We start from the raw sequence: 16,623 nt of genomic DNA, 5'->3' as shown, positions 1-16,623 counted from the left end.
TAAGTAGTTCTGTGACCCTGGGCAAGTTATTTAACCTCCTTGAACCTCAGTTTCCCCACCTATAAAATGACAGCACCTACCTCAAAGGGCTATTGTGAGGATTTATGTTATTTTTCTAAATGTTTATTTTAATTGATGAAAATTGTATCTGTTTGTCATGTACATGTTATTTCGAAATACGTACACACTGCGGAATGGTTAATTCAAGCTAGTTAACCTATGCATTACCCCACATACTTACCAAGTTTGCATAGGAAGAACATTTAAAATCTACTGTCTTGGCAATTTTGAAGAATACATTGTTACTAACCAGAGTCACCATGTCCCACAAGAGGTGAGTTTGTTTCTGTAGCACATTTACATCAACACCTAGCCAAGTGACAACTTCATGGACAGGATGAGGTGGGTTGGCAGATTCCAAACTTCCTAACACTGCTGTCACTCCAGGGGAGGAGTGACATCTCAGTTTTCTAGGTCTGTTGTGGTTTAACACCTGGGCAAGGAGGACACTGCCCTTCTTAGCCAGGCAGCATGGATCCTGGAGTCACAAAAAAAACACTGGTTTCAAGCAGATGCTCTGGTATTGACAGTGGCAGTTTCAACACCTTCTTTGCCCTTTTAAGAGCCTCTGGGGGGGAAATATGGTATAAAGCAATCAAACATGGGTCTGCGACCTTCTTCTGTGGAACACATTTGCCTTTCTTGGGGCCTAGAGAGGAGAGGTCTTTTCACTTAGAATTTGAGGAAAGAGAATAAAGAGTAAAATTCTCAGTAATGACACAGACTAGAAAATAGGAGGAGGGGCTGAGCACGGTGGCTCACACGTGTCATCCCTGAACTTTAGGAAACCAAGGTGGGAGAAACCACTGAGCCCAGGAGTTAGAGGCCAGCCTGGCCAGCATACTGAGATCCCATCTCTTAAGGAAAAAAAAGAAAGAAAAAGAAAATAGGAGGAGTAATCTATATTGCATAAACAAATTAGAATTCAAAAAGACATTTAAAAAGATGTTTTTGCTTTGACCAACTGACCTCATGATTATCTAACCTGAGATCATCACTTGAATGGAGTAAACGGTCAAGGGGTCTGATTTGGTGCTTGGGACTTGAGATAAATCATTGGGATGTGGCTGTGGCTCTGAAGAGGTGCCTAATCTATATGAGACAGACACATAAACAAACAATCCTTCATTGCTGTCAGTGAAGTATTCAGTAGAAGTTAACTATGCAGAAAGGTGCTATTGAGTCTGGGATGTGAAGAGGGATAGTTGGAGACAGAGTGCCCAGCTTTGAACAGCGACCTCTGAGCTGACTCTTAAATAATAAAACACACTAACAGCTGTGATTCTGGATGCCCAGGCTTCATTGGTCCCTGACCCCTGTCCAGGCCTGTCTCTCCAGTGTGACAAGTACTCCAGTGCTACCCCAAATTCCTTCAGTTAATTCCTTCTCTGTTGAATTCATCAGATTCAATTGCTGTTGCCTGCAATCAAAACCCTATCAAAGATTTTGTATCAAAGAGAAGATGCGCTACAAGAAACTGGAATGGCTGGGAATGGGGAGGTACTGGTTCACGAGTAAGGCATTTCCAGTTTTGCAAGATGAAAGAGTTCCATGGCTAGACAGGGGTGATAGCTGCCAACAGTGTGCATGCATGTAATGCCACCAAACCATACACTTTAATGTGGCTAAGAGAGTCCATTTTGTCATGTGTATTTTACCACCTTTTTGAGATGGAGTCTCGCTCTGTCGCCAGGCTAGAGTGCAGTGGCACCATCTTGGCTCACTGCAATCTCTGCCTCTCAGGTTCAAGTGATTCTCCTGCCTCAGCCTCCCGAGTAGCTGGGATTACAGGTGCATGCCACCACACCCAGCTAATTTTTGTATTTTTAGTAGAGACGGGGTTTCACCATATTGGCCAGGATGGTCTCTACCTCCTGACCTCGTGATCCACCTGCCTCAGCCTCCCAAAGTGCTGGGATTACAGGTGTGAGCCACCACGGCCGGCCTTACCACCATTTTTTAAAAATTGCTTTAAGAAATTGGAATGGCTGAGTGAAGGGAAGTGGGTACACTCAGAGTCCCACAATCCCAGTGTGGGGAAGTTGCTCATTCTTGATACACCAGAGAGCAAAAGCAGAGTGGGTTAAACTGCCCCTGTTGTCTGTTAGACCCAAAACTGTGTGCCTCTTCATTCTAGGCTATTTTTAAATTGCCTCAAGGCAGATGTGGTGGGGATTAGCAGGGCTGTGGGACTTACTGTTAAGACCCAGGAATTCCCAGAACCACAGACCTCATCTAGGTAAGATCACTGGCTGCCATTACCAGCCCATGGAATTGACTAGACACAAAACTCAGAGCCTGAGTTTTCCTGGGAGCACTTTTGCCAAAGACATTCTCAGTAAGGCTGGAACAAGCCTGTGGCTATTCAACCCCAAGACAACCAATCCTGAAGCCCCAGACTAATGCCAAGCAGCACCCAAGAAAAGGAGCTTTGCCAGTGCCTACCCCATCCAGGTGCAGCTGCAGAGGACAATGACCAAGCGAGATTCTCACCCTGGACGGACTTCAGCAGAGGCAAGCTGCCAGACCGGCTGACCAAAGCAAATGCTCCCAGCTGTTCCTGTTCAGCCAGCTACCCCACTGTGAGTGTCTTATTTTCCCCTTCTCCAAATAGAAGGTTCAGTGTAGTCATCCTGTTCTTTCTTGCCCATTGCAGGTTCAATGTTTTGAGAGACATAGCCTATTTAGTCATAAATCACCTGATAATTAAAAAAAAAAAAACCCCTCCTTTCAGGTGTAATATTACCCAGAAATCCTTGCAATACTTAGCTGCATATTCGGGTCGCCTCCCTGGAGAAAGGGAGCATGTGCATTTCACGAAGCCAGGGGCATTTCTGAAGGTGGATGGATTATCCAAGGTGTGGAATGCAGGGTCACCGTGCCTGACTTTACCCCTGGCTCAAAAGGTAAGAAAAAAAGGTAATTCTATCTCCTCCTTGCCACGGTGACTGGTTGCAGGATGAACAGATCTCAGCCTCTGTGGGCCCTGAGACACAACAGAGGATTTAAGGCACAGGAGGCCGTTCTCTTTCCTTTACAAGTACACAGTTATAAACAAACAAACAAACAAACAAACAAAAAGAGGGCATAGCTCTGGCTGGGCATGGTGGCTCACACCTGTAATCCCAGCACTTTGGTAGGCCGAGGCAGGTGGATCACTTGAGGTCAGTAGCTCAAGACCAGCCTGGCCAACATGGTGAAACCCCATCTCCATTAAAAATACAAAAATTAGCTGGGTGTGGTGGTACATGCCTGTAGTCCCAGCTACTCGGGAGGATGGGGCAGGAGAATCGCTTAAACCCAGGAGGCGGAGGTTGCAGTGAACCAAGATGGTGTCACTGCACTCTTGCTTGGGCTACAGAGCGAGACTGTCTTGAAAAAAAGTAAAAAAATAAAAAAAGGCATAGCTCTGTCAGTGGCAGCCAGCCTAGGACCAAGCAGCCCTGGAAAGAGCCAGGCTGTAGAAGGGAAAGCAGAAAAAACAATGAACCTGGTTCCTGAAGACATCCCTGAGCTGGCCCATTTCCTTACTGTCTAGGTGAACATTTCCTAATTGAGACATCATAGCTGAACAACACAACTAGTTCCCATGACAACTATCAATTATCTTTCACAATTTATGGGCCACCATAAAACACGAATTGAGACAGACCAACTCAAGCCTCACAATTCTAAGATGCCATCAACTGTCAGCTGTCACTTTTTGGGGGTGAGAGGAGTGGAGGAGGGTGGTGTGAGTACAAGAAACCTACCAACACTTTAAACACATATCGACTGCAACATGAATTCAGAATCATTAAAAGGCTGGGGGAAGGGGGACAAGGACAAGTCTCTGATTAAAAGTAACATGGTGTTTGTCAACTCCTCCCTTCTGTTTGGGAAGAGATACACTTTAGGTCACACCCAACAGTGGCTGGATATTACAAGTCAGTTGAAAGAAACACTGAAGAGCTGACCGCTCACAGGTGAGTATAGCTATGCATAGCTATCACTTTGATATCTAAACCTATTCAACACCTTATACGGTAATGAAAAGGTCTCTAACTCAAAACCTAAGAAAACAATAATAAGGAGAAACGGATTTGAGTCTGATCACAGGAGACAATTTCCATAGTACACACAAAAAATTCAGAGAACCCAAACCACTACTAGCAATGTAAATTACTTTCACGCAACTGGAGTGCACAGAAGGATGGAAATTCAAACTTTAAGTGTCCACAGTGGAGAGAAATGAAACATCTATTTTGCAAACTGCAAGTGGGGAAAAAGAAATACAATTTACCAGTCATTTTTTCCTTAAAATAATCCTTGCTCTATCTCTCCAACTCCCAACGTAGTGGTGAGCTCCTAATATGAAAATGACCTTGTAATCCTTAGACACAAAACACAAGGCAGACCCTAAATAAGTGTTCCACTCAACAAACACTATATCAGTATTTGTGCTGAACAAGTACTATAACTTTCACTTGAAGCTTGAAGTACATGCCTTTCAGGGATTTTTAAACTCACTTTTAAACTTACTTTTATATTAAGAAAAAAAGGTTTATTGTAGAAATATAGAAAATACATGTAAGCAAAACACAAGGCAATAAAAAATTACCTATAATCCCCTTTGCTCAAAGATAACCTCCACTAACATGCTGGAATATATCCCTAGTTAGTTTTTCTTTTTTCTTGTTTTATAGAGACAGAGTCTCACTATGTTGCCCAGGCTGGTCTTGAACTCCTGGGTTCAAGTGATCCTCTGACCTCTATCTCCCAAAGTGGTTCAGATTACAGGCGTGAGCCACTGTGCCTAGCCCCTAGTCATTTTCTCTACATATAAACACTTAACCACAATAGGATTCTACTGGATCCACTGTCTTATAACCTACTTTTTCTATTTAATATTATACTGGTGACATCTTCGTGGTATTAAATATTCTTCAACACTGCCCCACCCCACCCATCACTCCCACAGCTGCAGTATACTCTTCTGTACCTCACTTCTCAAAAGGAGGGAAAGCTCTTACTCCTGGCTTAAAGTGTTCTCTTTAATAATAATACCAATAATATTCACTGAAAATTAAGGTATCAATTCCAAAGGCACGGCACATACCAATTTCTCAAGAATCAGCATAAGCATACTCTAGAATTCAACGTCAACATGGGAAGTTCAGCTCCCTGTAGATGTAGTTCAATCCAAGAGCCACATTCATTTATCTTCTGGTGTTAACAAGTGAGGAGGAAATACAGTCTGAAGCTTAAAAACCAAGTTACTGACAATAATTACGGCTGCATCCAATTGTCACACACAATGCACGAAGCACAAAAGGAATGAGAGCAAGGAGGATAATACAAAGTGAAATGATTCAGTCTTGCTTTTTCTTTTTCTTTTGAAATGAGGTCTCATTCTGTTGCCCAGACTCGAGTGCGGTGGTGCAATCATTACTCAGCGCATTCCTGAACCCCGGTGCTCAAATTATCTTTCCACCTGGGCCTCTCAAGTAGCTGGGACCACAGGCATGGGGTCTCACCATGTTGTACAGGCTTTGCTTTTCCTTTAAACCTTGCACTCCTTCCTCTACCCAAAACAAACTGGGCAAGATGAAGTCAGCATGATGAGGACACCCAAAGACAACTCACTTAATAACTGAGAAGGAAAAATAGAGACTAGCAAAGAAAGCAGAAGATTCTCCACAAAGTCCCATTCTTCAGGTTCTCAGGGTAGTTAGGAGATTCGTAAGTAAGTTTGTGGAGCCTGTCACGCTGTGGGACACAAACACATTTTTTCCCCATTACTAAATAGTACTGAATGCTTACTAAGCAAAGTAATTCTCTAAATAGATTAGGGTTACTTGCATTTTCTGAAAAACCAAAGTAACTTCCAGCATTAAGAAAAAAAGAACTTACACATGTAAATAAAACCCATTCAACACGAACATCTTCAATTAAACAGGAAAAATTAATAGAAAAGGTCTTCATCTCCTACATTACCTCTGACCCAAAGTCTGCCCTCACCGGCCTCCTCACATTAGTGACATCCAACACTCACTTGCCAAAACATAAAACTAAAACTTAACATCACATAGGTCAGGTAAAAGAAATGATTGGCTTTGCATTTTCCAACATTCATTCATAACAGATGTTCAACGGGGGCAACTCAGTGCAACCTCCGGTCAGCTAGGGCAGTGTTGGCCATGGTTCCCAAGTGCACTTCTCACTATTATAACAATCTCAGCATTTACCCACAATGGGAATTCCAGCTTTACAACACACTTTTAAATATACATTATAAGACATGATCCAAAATTGCACCCAAGAGACGAAGAGCTAAACCTTGAGTCAGGTTGGAACTGGAAATTAATTAGAATGTAAAAATTGTTGGCCGGGCACGGTGGCTCATGCCTGTAATCCCAGCACTTTGGGAGGCCGAGGCAGGTGGATCACAAGGTCAGGAGTTCGAGACCATCCTGCCTAACATGGTGAAACCCCGTCTCTACTAAAAATACAAAAAAATTAGCCGGGCGTGGTGGTGGGCACCTGTAGTCCCAGCTACTTGGGAGGCTGAGGCAGGCGAATGGCATGAACCCGGGAGGCAGAGCTTGCAGTGAGCCGAGATTGCACCACTGCACTCCAGCCTGGGTGACAGAGTGAGACTCCATCTGGAAAGAAAAAAAAAAAAAAATTGTTAACACAGGCAAGACCAGGAGCTGGAGATGCAAATCAGGCCCTTGTCACTGCACTTCCGGATCCCCTCAAAACAGGGAACACGGTCTCTGCCTGGTAGACAGGAGATGGAAACATGCCGGAGCCACTCAAGCAATCCATCTACATGTCACTTCAGTGTGCCTGGGAAACCATTGGTCCACTGCAGCCCAAACAAAGTGACAGGTGATGGGACATCACCCAAACCAGCAAGAGGACAGTTCCCTTGGTTTGTTCATCCTCTTCATGGGACCACCATCCTTACAAGCCTTTCCAAGTTCTACCTTCACAGAACAGATTTCACATCACAGCTTTTTTTTGAGACAAAGTCTCACTCCGTCACCCAGGGTGGAGTGCAGAGTTGCAATCTCGGCTCACCACAACCTCCATCTCCCAGGTTCAAGCGATTCTCCTGCTTCAGCCTCCCAAGTAGCTGGGATTACAGGGGCACGCCACGACGCCCAGCTAATTTTTGTATTTTTAGTAGAAACGGGGTTTTGCCATGTTGGTCAAGCTGGTCTTGAACTCCTGGCCTGAAGTGATCTGCCTGCCCTGGCCTCCCAAAGTGCTAGGATTATAGGCATGAGCCACCATGGGTGGCCACATCATAGCTTTTTAAACTTAAAAAAAAAAAAGAAAAACTCACTTTTGAATGGCCCTTTTCTTTTGGTGAATAGGAGGTATAAAAAGAATACAAAATCTCTTGGTAGATGTCTGCCTGCCAAGAAGTCACCAAACACTGAATTTGATGACAGCAAGGGAATCTGAGAGCCTTGCCATTTAACTTGGTGCGTTTTGAATCAATGCAGGACTGAAGTCAGGGACAAAAAGTTGACTGGAGTGTCAAATTTAAGCTAGTTACCCCAGATACACTTATATAATAAGGCTTTTCTCACCTAAAGGCATTACGATAATCAGCACTCCAGTTCAAAACAAAATATTACAATCATAGTGAGATTCTATTATTCATGAAACAAGAGGCCCAGATCTTTACACCGCCAACCACCAAACGCCCTGCTACAACTTCAGCCACGGTCTTGCATCAGGAATCAAGAATGTCTCTGCTAATCAAACACCAGTAGTTGTGATAATTATCAGCTCCTTCTCAGAGTAACAGAAAGTTACAGAAGGGTCCACACAGCAGAACTAGGACTATTTAGAAAGTCTCTACTAAATCTAAATCTAGTTTCTAGTTTTCTAAATCTAGCTTTTTTTATTCTCAACTCTAAATTATGCTATCATTTCCATATTCCAGCAACAAGCAACACCCGAGCCAACAGTAACATTAAACAGTGAACAGCACAAACATTGCCACCTATAGTCTGAAAATGAAATACATTTGAAATACAGTTGTGACCTGGAAGAGAAACAATGTAAAAACAGAAAGTAACATTTTGTCACACTTCTTCCACCCTTCTTTAATCCTCCTGCCCTGATACTTATTACCATTATATTATTTATATATTATTCTAATCCTCCTTAGCATGGACTACCAAAAGATCAACATATAGTTTGCTTTATCGCTAATTAACAAATATTTCAGTAAGACAGACCCACTTATTCAAATACCTGCAACATCAAAAAGCTTGAAAACTCTTAAGCTAGGATCTCTTTTTTTCACTGCTGCTACTCATCTAAGACTGGAAATTCAAGGGCAACAATAAAATCTGTTTAATGCAGATCTTGTAACTCAAAATAAAAAATTTAATTGGCTCTTAATCTATCACACATTGCCATGTTTTCATGATGCCATTTTAAACACCGCACAAGCAAACAGGTTATTAAATTAGCAATGGGCATAGTTGCTTCCTTTTGAAATGAATGCAAAAGTAATTTAGCAGAAACTCCAATGTACTGCTGCAATAATGTCACACTCAATCATTCTTAATATTTTTAAACAGTTTTATTCAGATGTAATTCATACACAACACAATTCATCCATTTGAAGGGTACAAAACTCAATGACTTTTAATATGTTGGGAGTTCTTCTTTGGGGTGATCTTTGTTTGTTTGCCTTTGTTTTCTGAGACAGTGTCTTGCTCTGTCACCCAGGCTGGAGTGCAGTGGCATGATCATGGCTCACTGCAGCCTCAACCTCCCAAGCTCAAGCCATCCTCCCACCTCAGCCTCCCCGGCAGCCAGGACCACAGGTGCATGCCACCACACGCAGCTAAGTTTTTGTATTTTTTGTAGAGGTGGGGTTTCACCACATTGCCCAGGCTGGTGTCAAACTCCTGGGCTCAAGCAATCTGTCCACCTCGGCCCCCCAAGATTATTCACTTTTCTTGGGAAAATATACCAGATATATTGAGGTACTCCAGAATCCCAAAACAAACTTTCCCAAGTAAGCTTCCTGGTGATGTGGGCACACACTGCATTGAAGAAATGCCTGAGTACCATGCAATGGTTTTCATTTGAATTGCATTCTGTAATGGTAAAGAAACTACAGTCATCTGAGGATCACCATTTGTCACTGTCCTCACCCTTTAAGCAAAACTATTACTATTCTTTTTTTATTTTTTATTTTTAGTTTTGCTCTTGTTGCCCAGGCTGGAGCACAATGGCCCGAACTTGTCTCACTGCAACCTCTGCCTCCCAGGTTCAAGCAATTCTCCTGCCTCAGCCTCCCGAGTAACTGGGATTACAGTTGCCTGCCACCAAGCCCAGCTAATTTTTGTATTTTTAGTAAAGACGGAGTTTCACCATGTTGGCCAGGCTGGTCTCAAACTCCTGACCTCAGGTGATCCTCCAGCCTCGGCCTCCCAAAGTGCTGGGATTACGGGCATGAGCCACTGCCCCAGCCTGTTATTACTGTGATAGAGTCTCACTCTGTCACCCAGTCTGGAGTGCAGTGGTGCGATCTCGGCTCACTGCAATCTCTGCCTTCAGGGTTCAAGCTATTCTCCTGCCTCAGCCTCCAGAGTAGCTGGGATTACAGGTGTCCACCACCACACCCAGCTGATTTTTTTTTCATTTATTTATTTATTTATTTTGTAGAGACAGGGTTTCACCATGTTGGCCGGGCTGGTCTCAAACTCCTGACCTCAAGTGATCCACCAGCCTTGGCCTCCAACGTGCTGGGATTACAGATGTGAGCCACTATGTCTGGCCTGAGCAAAATTATTTTTATTCCTTAAATTAAGGAAACTGATGTTCAATAATGAAATAAACAATCATAACATTCTGATTTAATAAAACTAAATATAATGAAAATTCAAATGTCAATGTCTACAAATTCCACGGACACTACATCATTGAAGAAAATAAATTCTATTCATTAGTCTTTTTTTTTGGAGACAGGGTCTCACTCTGTTGCCCAGGCTAGAGTGCAGTGGCATGATCTTGGCTCACTGCAACCTCTGCCTCCAGGTTTAAGTGATCCCTCCACCTCAGCCTCCCAAGTAGCTGGGACTACAGGCATGTGCCGCCATGTTTGGCTAACTTTTCTATTTTTTGTAGAGACGGGGTTTCACCACGTTGCCCAGCCTGGCCTCAAACTCCTGAACTCAAGTGATTCACCTGCCTCGGCCTCCCAAAATGCTAGGATTACAGGAGTGATCACTGCACCCGGTCCCTATAATCAAATTTTAAAACAACACGTTATATTCATGAATTTTAAAAACTGATTTTAAATGTCACCATGAAAACTAGGTCCTTTTAACATTTGTTTCTCAAACATTACCTATATGTCCTGGGTATACAGTCTACCATCCAGCATCTAGGCCCGACACAGGCACTTGGACTTGGCATGACTGGGCAAGCCTTCTCTCTCTTCAGAAAACTGCCTGTCAGCATTCACCTTGAGATCCAAGCAAAATCTAAACCACAATTTTTGAAAGCAATCTTGTCCTCACCGTTTTGCACAGCTGCAAAGATGGCACATAGGGTTTCCCAAGTAATCTCTTGAAAATACACACAGGCCACTTTTTAAAAACTAACAACTATTCTTAATCACTTACAGACGGCCATCCAGTTGGCTATGATCTAGGCCCCCAGTTCCTTCTTTGCTAATGCCTATTTAAGAGCACTTCTCTTTTTCTAGCACTTTCCTCAAACACAGAAAAGCAGAAATCTGACTACTCGTTGACTTAAAAGTACTGAATGATTGGGGATATTGAAACTGATGGCATGGAGTTTTCCCAGGTTTCTAGTCACTGTAATTCATCAATTCTAAAATATCCTTTTTCTCATATCTCAACTTCTCTGAAATAAGGATGCTTCATAAGATGGACAGTATGTCATAACTTGACAGCAATTTTTTCTTCGTGGTACATGAAATAATGGCATATCTTAAAAGTGACAGCACCGTAAAGTGAAAGAAATATGGCATCCACGCCAAAGGTTAGCCTTAAAGGTTTGTTATGAAGTGGATAATTATATGTAAACGAGTAGAAAGACCCCTAAGACAATAGAAAGTAGTGGTGACTGCAACCATAGCACAACTAGCTGCCACATCTCAAAGGACATAATGCCAGCTACTGACTGTAACTAGGTTAGAATGTGGCCCCAATTAAGCCAGATTTTTACCATTTTCATGAAATTTCCAAGCTTTAAAACACTCTAAAGACCATATTAAGCAGGGTTCCTGGTCAAATCGGGCCCAGCAGCCATCAGTTTGCAACCAGTGGTGTTTATTTCTCTTACATTATCTTAAATAATCTAGATAGTAAGACCTTTCAAGGCATTTGTCAGAAAGGGGGGATATTCAGCATGTTAAAAACTAGGCCTTTCTATTCAAAATACCTGGCTCCATAACTTAACTTGTTTTGTGTCCTTATGCAGGTCACGTAACCTCTTTGAGCTTTCATTCCTCATCTGTAAATCACAGCCTACCTCACACAGTTCTCATGAGAATTAAATGACATAGTATGTGCACAAGGCTTAGCACTTTGCTCTCATGGCGCATCTTAAAAGTGACAGCATCTTAAACTGAAAAGCATACAGGATCCATGCCAAAAGTTAACCTTAATGGTTGATTAAGAAGTAGATAATTATATGTAAATGAGTAGAAAGACCCCCAAGCCAGCAGGGAGCCGTGGTGACTGGCACCTATAAGCAGATCTGCCACATCTCAAAGGACATAATGCAAGCCACTGATTGTGACTAGGCTAGAATGTGGCCCCAATTAAGCCGGATTTTTACCATTGGTATAGAAGAGGCATTCAAAAGTAGCCAACTATCCGTGTTTGTACAGGATAAGGAGAGAAGGTGCCATTTATCCTATGTCAGCCTGGCCTTCATTTCTATGCCATTTGCTTCATTTTAACTACTAACGAAATTACTTAATGTCATATCTAATGTGATAAGAAGCTGCCACTCAATCCCAGTATTTTGTTCAGTAGAAAAATCTTTTCAATAAATGATACCTTTCTAAAATGGAATAAAAGATTTCAGAAAGTTAGCGGTAACATTCATAAGTAAACTATGCCAAAATGCACTACAGATTGCCAAAAATAAAGAAATAAAACAAGAAATCCACAAGGACTCAAGCCAGATGCAGAAACTAGTCCAAAGTGTTCTGATTCCAAACCAAATCTGATCTTGGGCCATGAATCAGAAGTTTTGTTAAACTGCTAATCCCTCTAACACCAAAAGTCCTTCATCTGATGGTTTTGAATCTGGCTACCTAAAGTGACATGACTTAAATCAGGGTAAATATGAATTATAACTCACCAGAGAAACCTCCGCCCGAAACACACAGAAAAAATTAGACAGCACATACATTCACACAAGCAAAGCCCACATCTCAACCCCTTACCTTCTACAAAGTGGACAGACCTCTGCTGATGACGCAAGGAACAGCACCTAAGCCCTGTGCTTTGGCATCCCCGTTTTCTGGGTTCATGCAATGCTTCATCATCAGCAGTGCAGAGAGCTCAACAGTCTTTATGAGATGGGACATAACTAAGTGCACTCCAAACATACCATGCTTTTCAACAACCTCAAATCAAAATACGAATCTACTTTTAAGAAATGTGGTAGGTATGTGTGTCTACTTTGCTAAAAGATTTATGAGGTCACTCTTCTAAATAGCGGTCAAAATATCTTCATATGTGATATTCTGCAGCACACCAAGTCTGCAAACTAAGTGTACCCATATTTAATACGCCTTGGAAGAACAACCCTGCCGTTTGCTTCAGCGGGCATTCTACTTTCAGAGCCTGCTAAAATCTTCCATTGGTTTTTCTTACACATACTAATTCAGGGAGACAAAACAAGCTGTGCAAATTCAACAATTTGTCGTTAATATTCTACGAAGGCATTCCCTGATTCTCTGAAGGGCAACGTGACAGCATGAAACTGCCCATGAAAAACAAATACCAATGAAATGTGAAGTCATCAGAACTGCCCTGGCTTATTTTTTCACTGGTAGGAGAAAGTTGAAAAAGGAAGACGGATGAGACTCATCTTGTGAAATACAATGTGTGTGGAACTAAATACTACCAGCGACATGGCAATAAATAGATAATAAAAGGTGTCTTCATCACCTCTTGCTATTTCCTATACAGCCCCAAATTCCCTTCTAGCAACATGCAGGAGTGAATCCAGTCACATGCCAACACACACTCGGACTCTGTTTACATTCCAAGCTTCACTTTCACACTAGACATCAGTTATGATGATTAGTAGTGACTCCTGTGGACAAAAGTGGCAAGATGTGCTCTAGGTAGATTCTGACACTCACTGCCAATGTAAACAAAGCACAAACAACAGTGACATTAACGTCTTTCATTTATCCAGCTGCACTTCCCAAAACACTCTTAAAATCGTTTTTTCGGGGGAGTTTTTACAAATAATCATGTTATTAAAACATTTTTTAAAAGAACCTAGGATGAAATGCAGCTGTCCTCACCCCCCACCCCCCACAATACGTCAACCCAAGCAGCCCCTTTGTTTAGGAATGTCCGCGTCTCTGCAACTCAGGGCCTGCCCTCTACTGCCACTAATTAAATGGAGAAGTAGAGGATGCAAGGGAAAGCTCCTCAAAGAGAGAAGCCAGGAGGGAGAGGGGAATCCCCCCGGGTCAATGAAACAATGCTACTTTCACCTATCCCCAGGTAGTTACACAAAACGGGAAATTATTTTACAAAAGCACAGCGAGGCAAAATAAACACACAAATCACACATTATTTGCACTGTGATCATTCTTTGATCAAATAAATACATCAAGCTTTGCCTAGCACCGCTAAGAAAAAAATTCATACCCCAAACACCCTTCCCACCCCAAAATACCTTTCATTCCACACTTACGTAGCACACAGGCACACACACACACCATGCCAGGGTAGGAGAGCCGCAGAAAGCGGAGCCATAACGCGAGCTTGTCTCAGATAATAGCCTTTCTTCCGACCCCACCCCCAACACGAGAGAAAGAGGGAACCTCTGAAAAGAAAGGAGGGAGGGGAAGAAAGAGAAATCGAGAACGCCTGAATTTCCAGGCATCAACTTTTCATGAAATGCACAACCAGGATAGGAAATACCTCCCTGCTGAGTAATGCTTCTTGGGTTGTAAATTCACCTCTCGAAAGGGGAGCCAGACCTGAGTGCGCACCCCGCCAGATGGCAAACCACTCCTACCTGCTCCATCCAGCCTGCCTGTCACGCCGCGCCCGCGACAAGCGTCCCACCCCCCTTTTTGGCAGAGCAACATACCAATAAGAGCCGAGCGTGGCTGGTCGAGAGAGGACTAGGCAGTGATTTAGCAGGATTGTTTCAAAAGGGGGGAGTGGGAGACACGGAAGAGAGAGTGAAGGTAAAAACAAAGCCCTTTCCAGTGAAACCGACCGCCCGGGAGGCGTGGCTTATTCATTCGCTTTATTAATAAAAGAGATCAATTAAGCTTTCCTCTCCCCACCCACCCCGGAGGTGCCGGGCTTTGAATCCTCGGGAGGAAAAAATGGCAGGGCTGCAAGCTTCCTCCCCAAGTTTCCAGGAGCACCTGCCACCAGCCTTGAACACCTCCCCCACCGAGGCTCCGAAATCCACAATCCTGGCCGTAGACTTTGCAAAACGAGGGGAGGGACACACGCAGCGTGTCCCCCATTCCCGCCGGGATAAGCACGCACAGGCTTCTGAGCGCCTGCTGATCCACACAATCATGAGAGAGAAAGTTCCAGGGGGAAACGATCCGGCTTCTCCGCAGTCCCGGGTCTCCAGCCGCGCGACCCAGACGTGACATGCATCATGGACTCCCGGGCTGCAGGGGCGAGAGGCGGAAAGTTGCCCAACAGCCCCGGGAGACGCTGCTTGGAGAGGAAGAGGCAAGAGAGGCACGCATGCCCCCTCCCTCTCCTCCCAAAAGCGAGGAGCTGCGGAGTGAACCCCCAGCTCCAAGGGCGTCGCGCCGCTTTATTTACAAACAATGAGCTCGGCTTGCGGAGGGTGGAGGGTGCGGAAGGACCCAAGCTCCCCTGGATCCCGCTCCGGGGCGCTCCCGCTTTGGGGCTCCCCTGCAGACGCTGGGCACGAGCACCCCGGGGACGGCCCCTTTCCCCTCCCCCTGCCGGCGCGGGATAGGAACTCCCCGGGGAGTCCCGAGCAGGAAGGGGGTGCCACTCACCTCGTCTTCGGAAAGTCCATAGACCGGCTCCCCGAGCCCGGTCGCCATGGAGCCGGCGCCCCGCGCGGGGTCTGAGGCGCTCCCAGCGGCTGTGCTGCGGCGCGGACGGCCGGTTCTCCCCTCTGCCTCCAGGTCCCCCCGGTCCCGCACCCTACCCTGCGCACGCCCTGCCGGGTAAGCGGCCGGGCGCCGGCAGGTGAGGGTGCCCGAGAGCGCGCCCCGGACGCTGCCGGCACCGCTTCCTCCCGGAAGGCTGCGGGACCAGCGGGCGGGCGGCTCCCGAGAGCGCGCCGAGCACCGGGCGGCAGCCCCGGCGCCTCTCCCTGCGCGCGGCGGCGGCGCAGACCCGGCCGGGCTTTCCCTCCCCGCGACCCGCGCCTCCCTCCCGCCCCGCCGCTCTCCGCCCCTCTCCGAGCCTCCTCTGCGCTCCCGGGGACCCGGCTCGCCCGCCTCCTCGCTAGCTCCGTCCGGGCCCCCGCTCTCTCCGCCCCCTCCTCCGCCTCCTCCCACCGGCGCCGCGAGGGTACCCTCCCCGTTCGCCGGGGCGGGCGCACGCGCCCCCCAAGCCAATCACAGGCCGGGCTGGGGAGCGGGCCGCAGGCTGCGGGGGTGGCGGAGTTCAGCCCCACGCCCACCCCGGCCCGGGGCCTCCAGCGCGGCGCGGCGCGGCGGGGGTCACCCGGCCGCGGGGCGGATCCGCAGGGGCGTGTACTGGCGCGCTTGGCCGGCGCCGCCGACCCTCCCTCCTCTCCCGGGTTCCCTCCGCTTTAGGGAGGGGGCGGGCTGGACGTTTGGGGGCGATAGAGGATTTTGCGAACAATAACAAAAACGCCCTGAGCGTTTCTTCCTCCCGGTGGTCTTTTTACCGAGAGCTCTGAGCTCGCTGTTAACTGTGAAAAGGGGAAAAGATGGATGTTTCTAGACCCCTTTAAATTCTTTGCGGCCCCGACGAGCAGGACTTGTCTACATTGTCAGCTCCCGGGAGCGAGCCGCCCGGCCCGGCTGCCAGCCGAGGAGAGGCTGCCCCAGTGTGGCCGCAAGTCGCCATTGCCTGTGTCAATCTTGCAGGGAACAAAACCAACATAGCGCCCGCCCCGGTTACACACCCACCCACGCGAAAACAGACAGCATGGTTCTTCGAATAAAAAGCAGTTCATTTGTGAGCCGCAACGTGAAATATCAAACTCAAGCTTAAGGTTATCCTTTGCATATGCAAATGATCGAGACGTCTTATTAGCCACCGTAGCTAATAAGACCCACCTCCCAGCTACTGTTTCTCTAGCAAGCAGTTCATTTAATCCTTCCGATTTATAGGA

General features: G+C 45.7%; 1 protein-coding gene across 10 annotated transcripts in view; it reads right to left on the bottom strand.

Moving 5' to 3' along the window:
- NEDD4L (NEDD4 like E3 ubiquitin protein ligase) overlaps nucleotides 1-15,814 on the bottom strand; it is a 363,613-nt gene extending 347,799 nt beyond the window's left edge. For 3 of the 10 annotated variants that reach the window (XM_054671682.1, XM_063795748.1, XM_054671685.2), the window contains exon 1: nucleotides 13,999-14,209. In XM_054671682.1, the coding sequence (XP_054527657.1) occupies nucleotides 13,999-14,190 (192 nt within the window). In that variant the 5' untranslated portion in view covers nucleotides 14,191-14,209. Of the gene's footprint in view, nucleotides 1-13,998; nucleotides 14,211-15,307 lie in introns of those variants that run through there. The other 7 variants (XM_001140979.7, XM_063795757.1, XM_001141065.7 and 4 more) reach the window with 7 other exon arrangements.
- Between the last annotated feature and the right edge of the window lie 809 nt (nucleotides 15,815-16,623).

Source organism: Pan troglodytes, chromosome 17 (assembly GCF_028858775.2).
Source record: "Pan troglodytes isolate AG18354 chromosome 17, NHGRI_mPanTro3-v2.0_pri, whole genome shotgun sequence".
Taxonomy (NCBI): domain Eukaryota; kingdom Metazoa; phylum Chordata; class Mammalia; order Primates; family Hominidae; genus Pan; species Pan troglodytes.
This window is presented reverse-complemented; position numbering and strand designations above follow the sequence as displayed.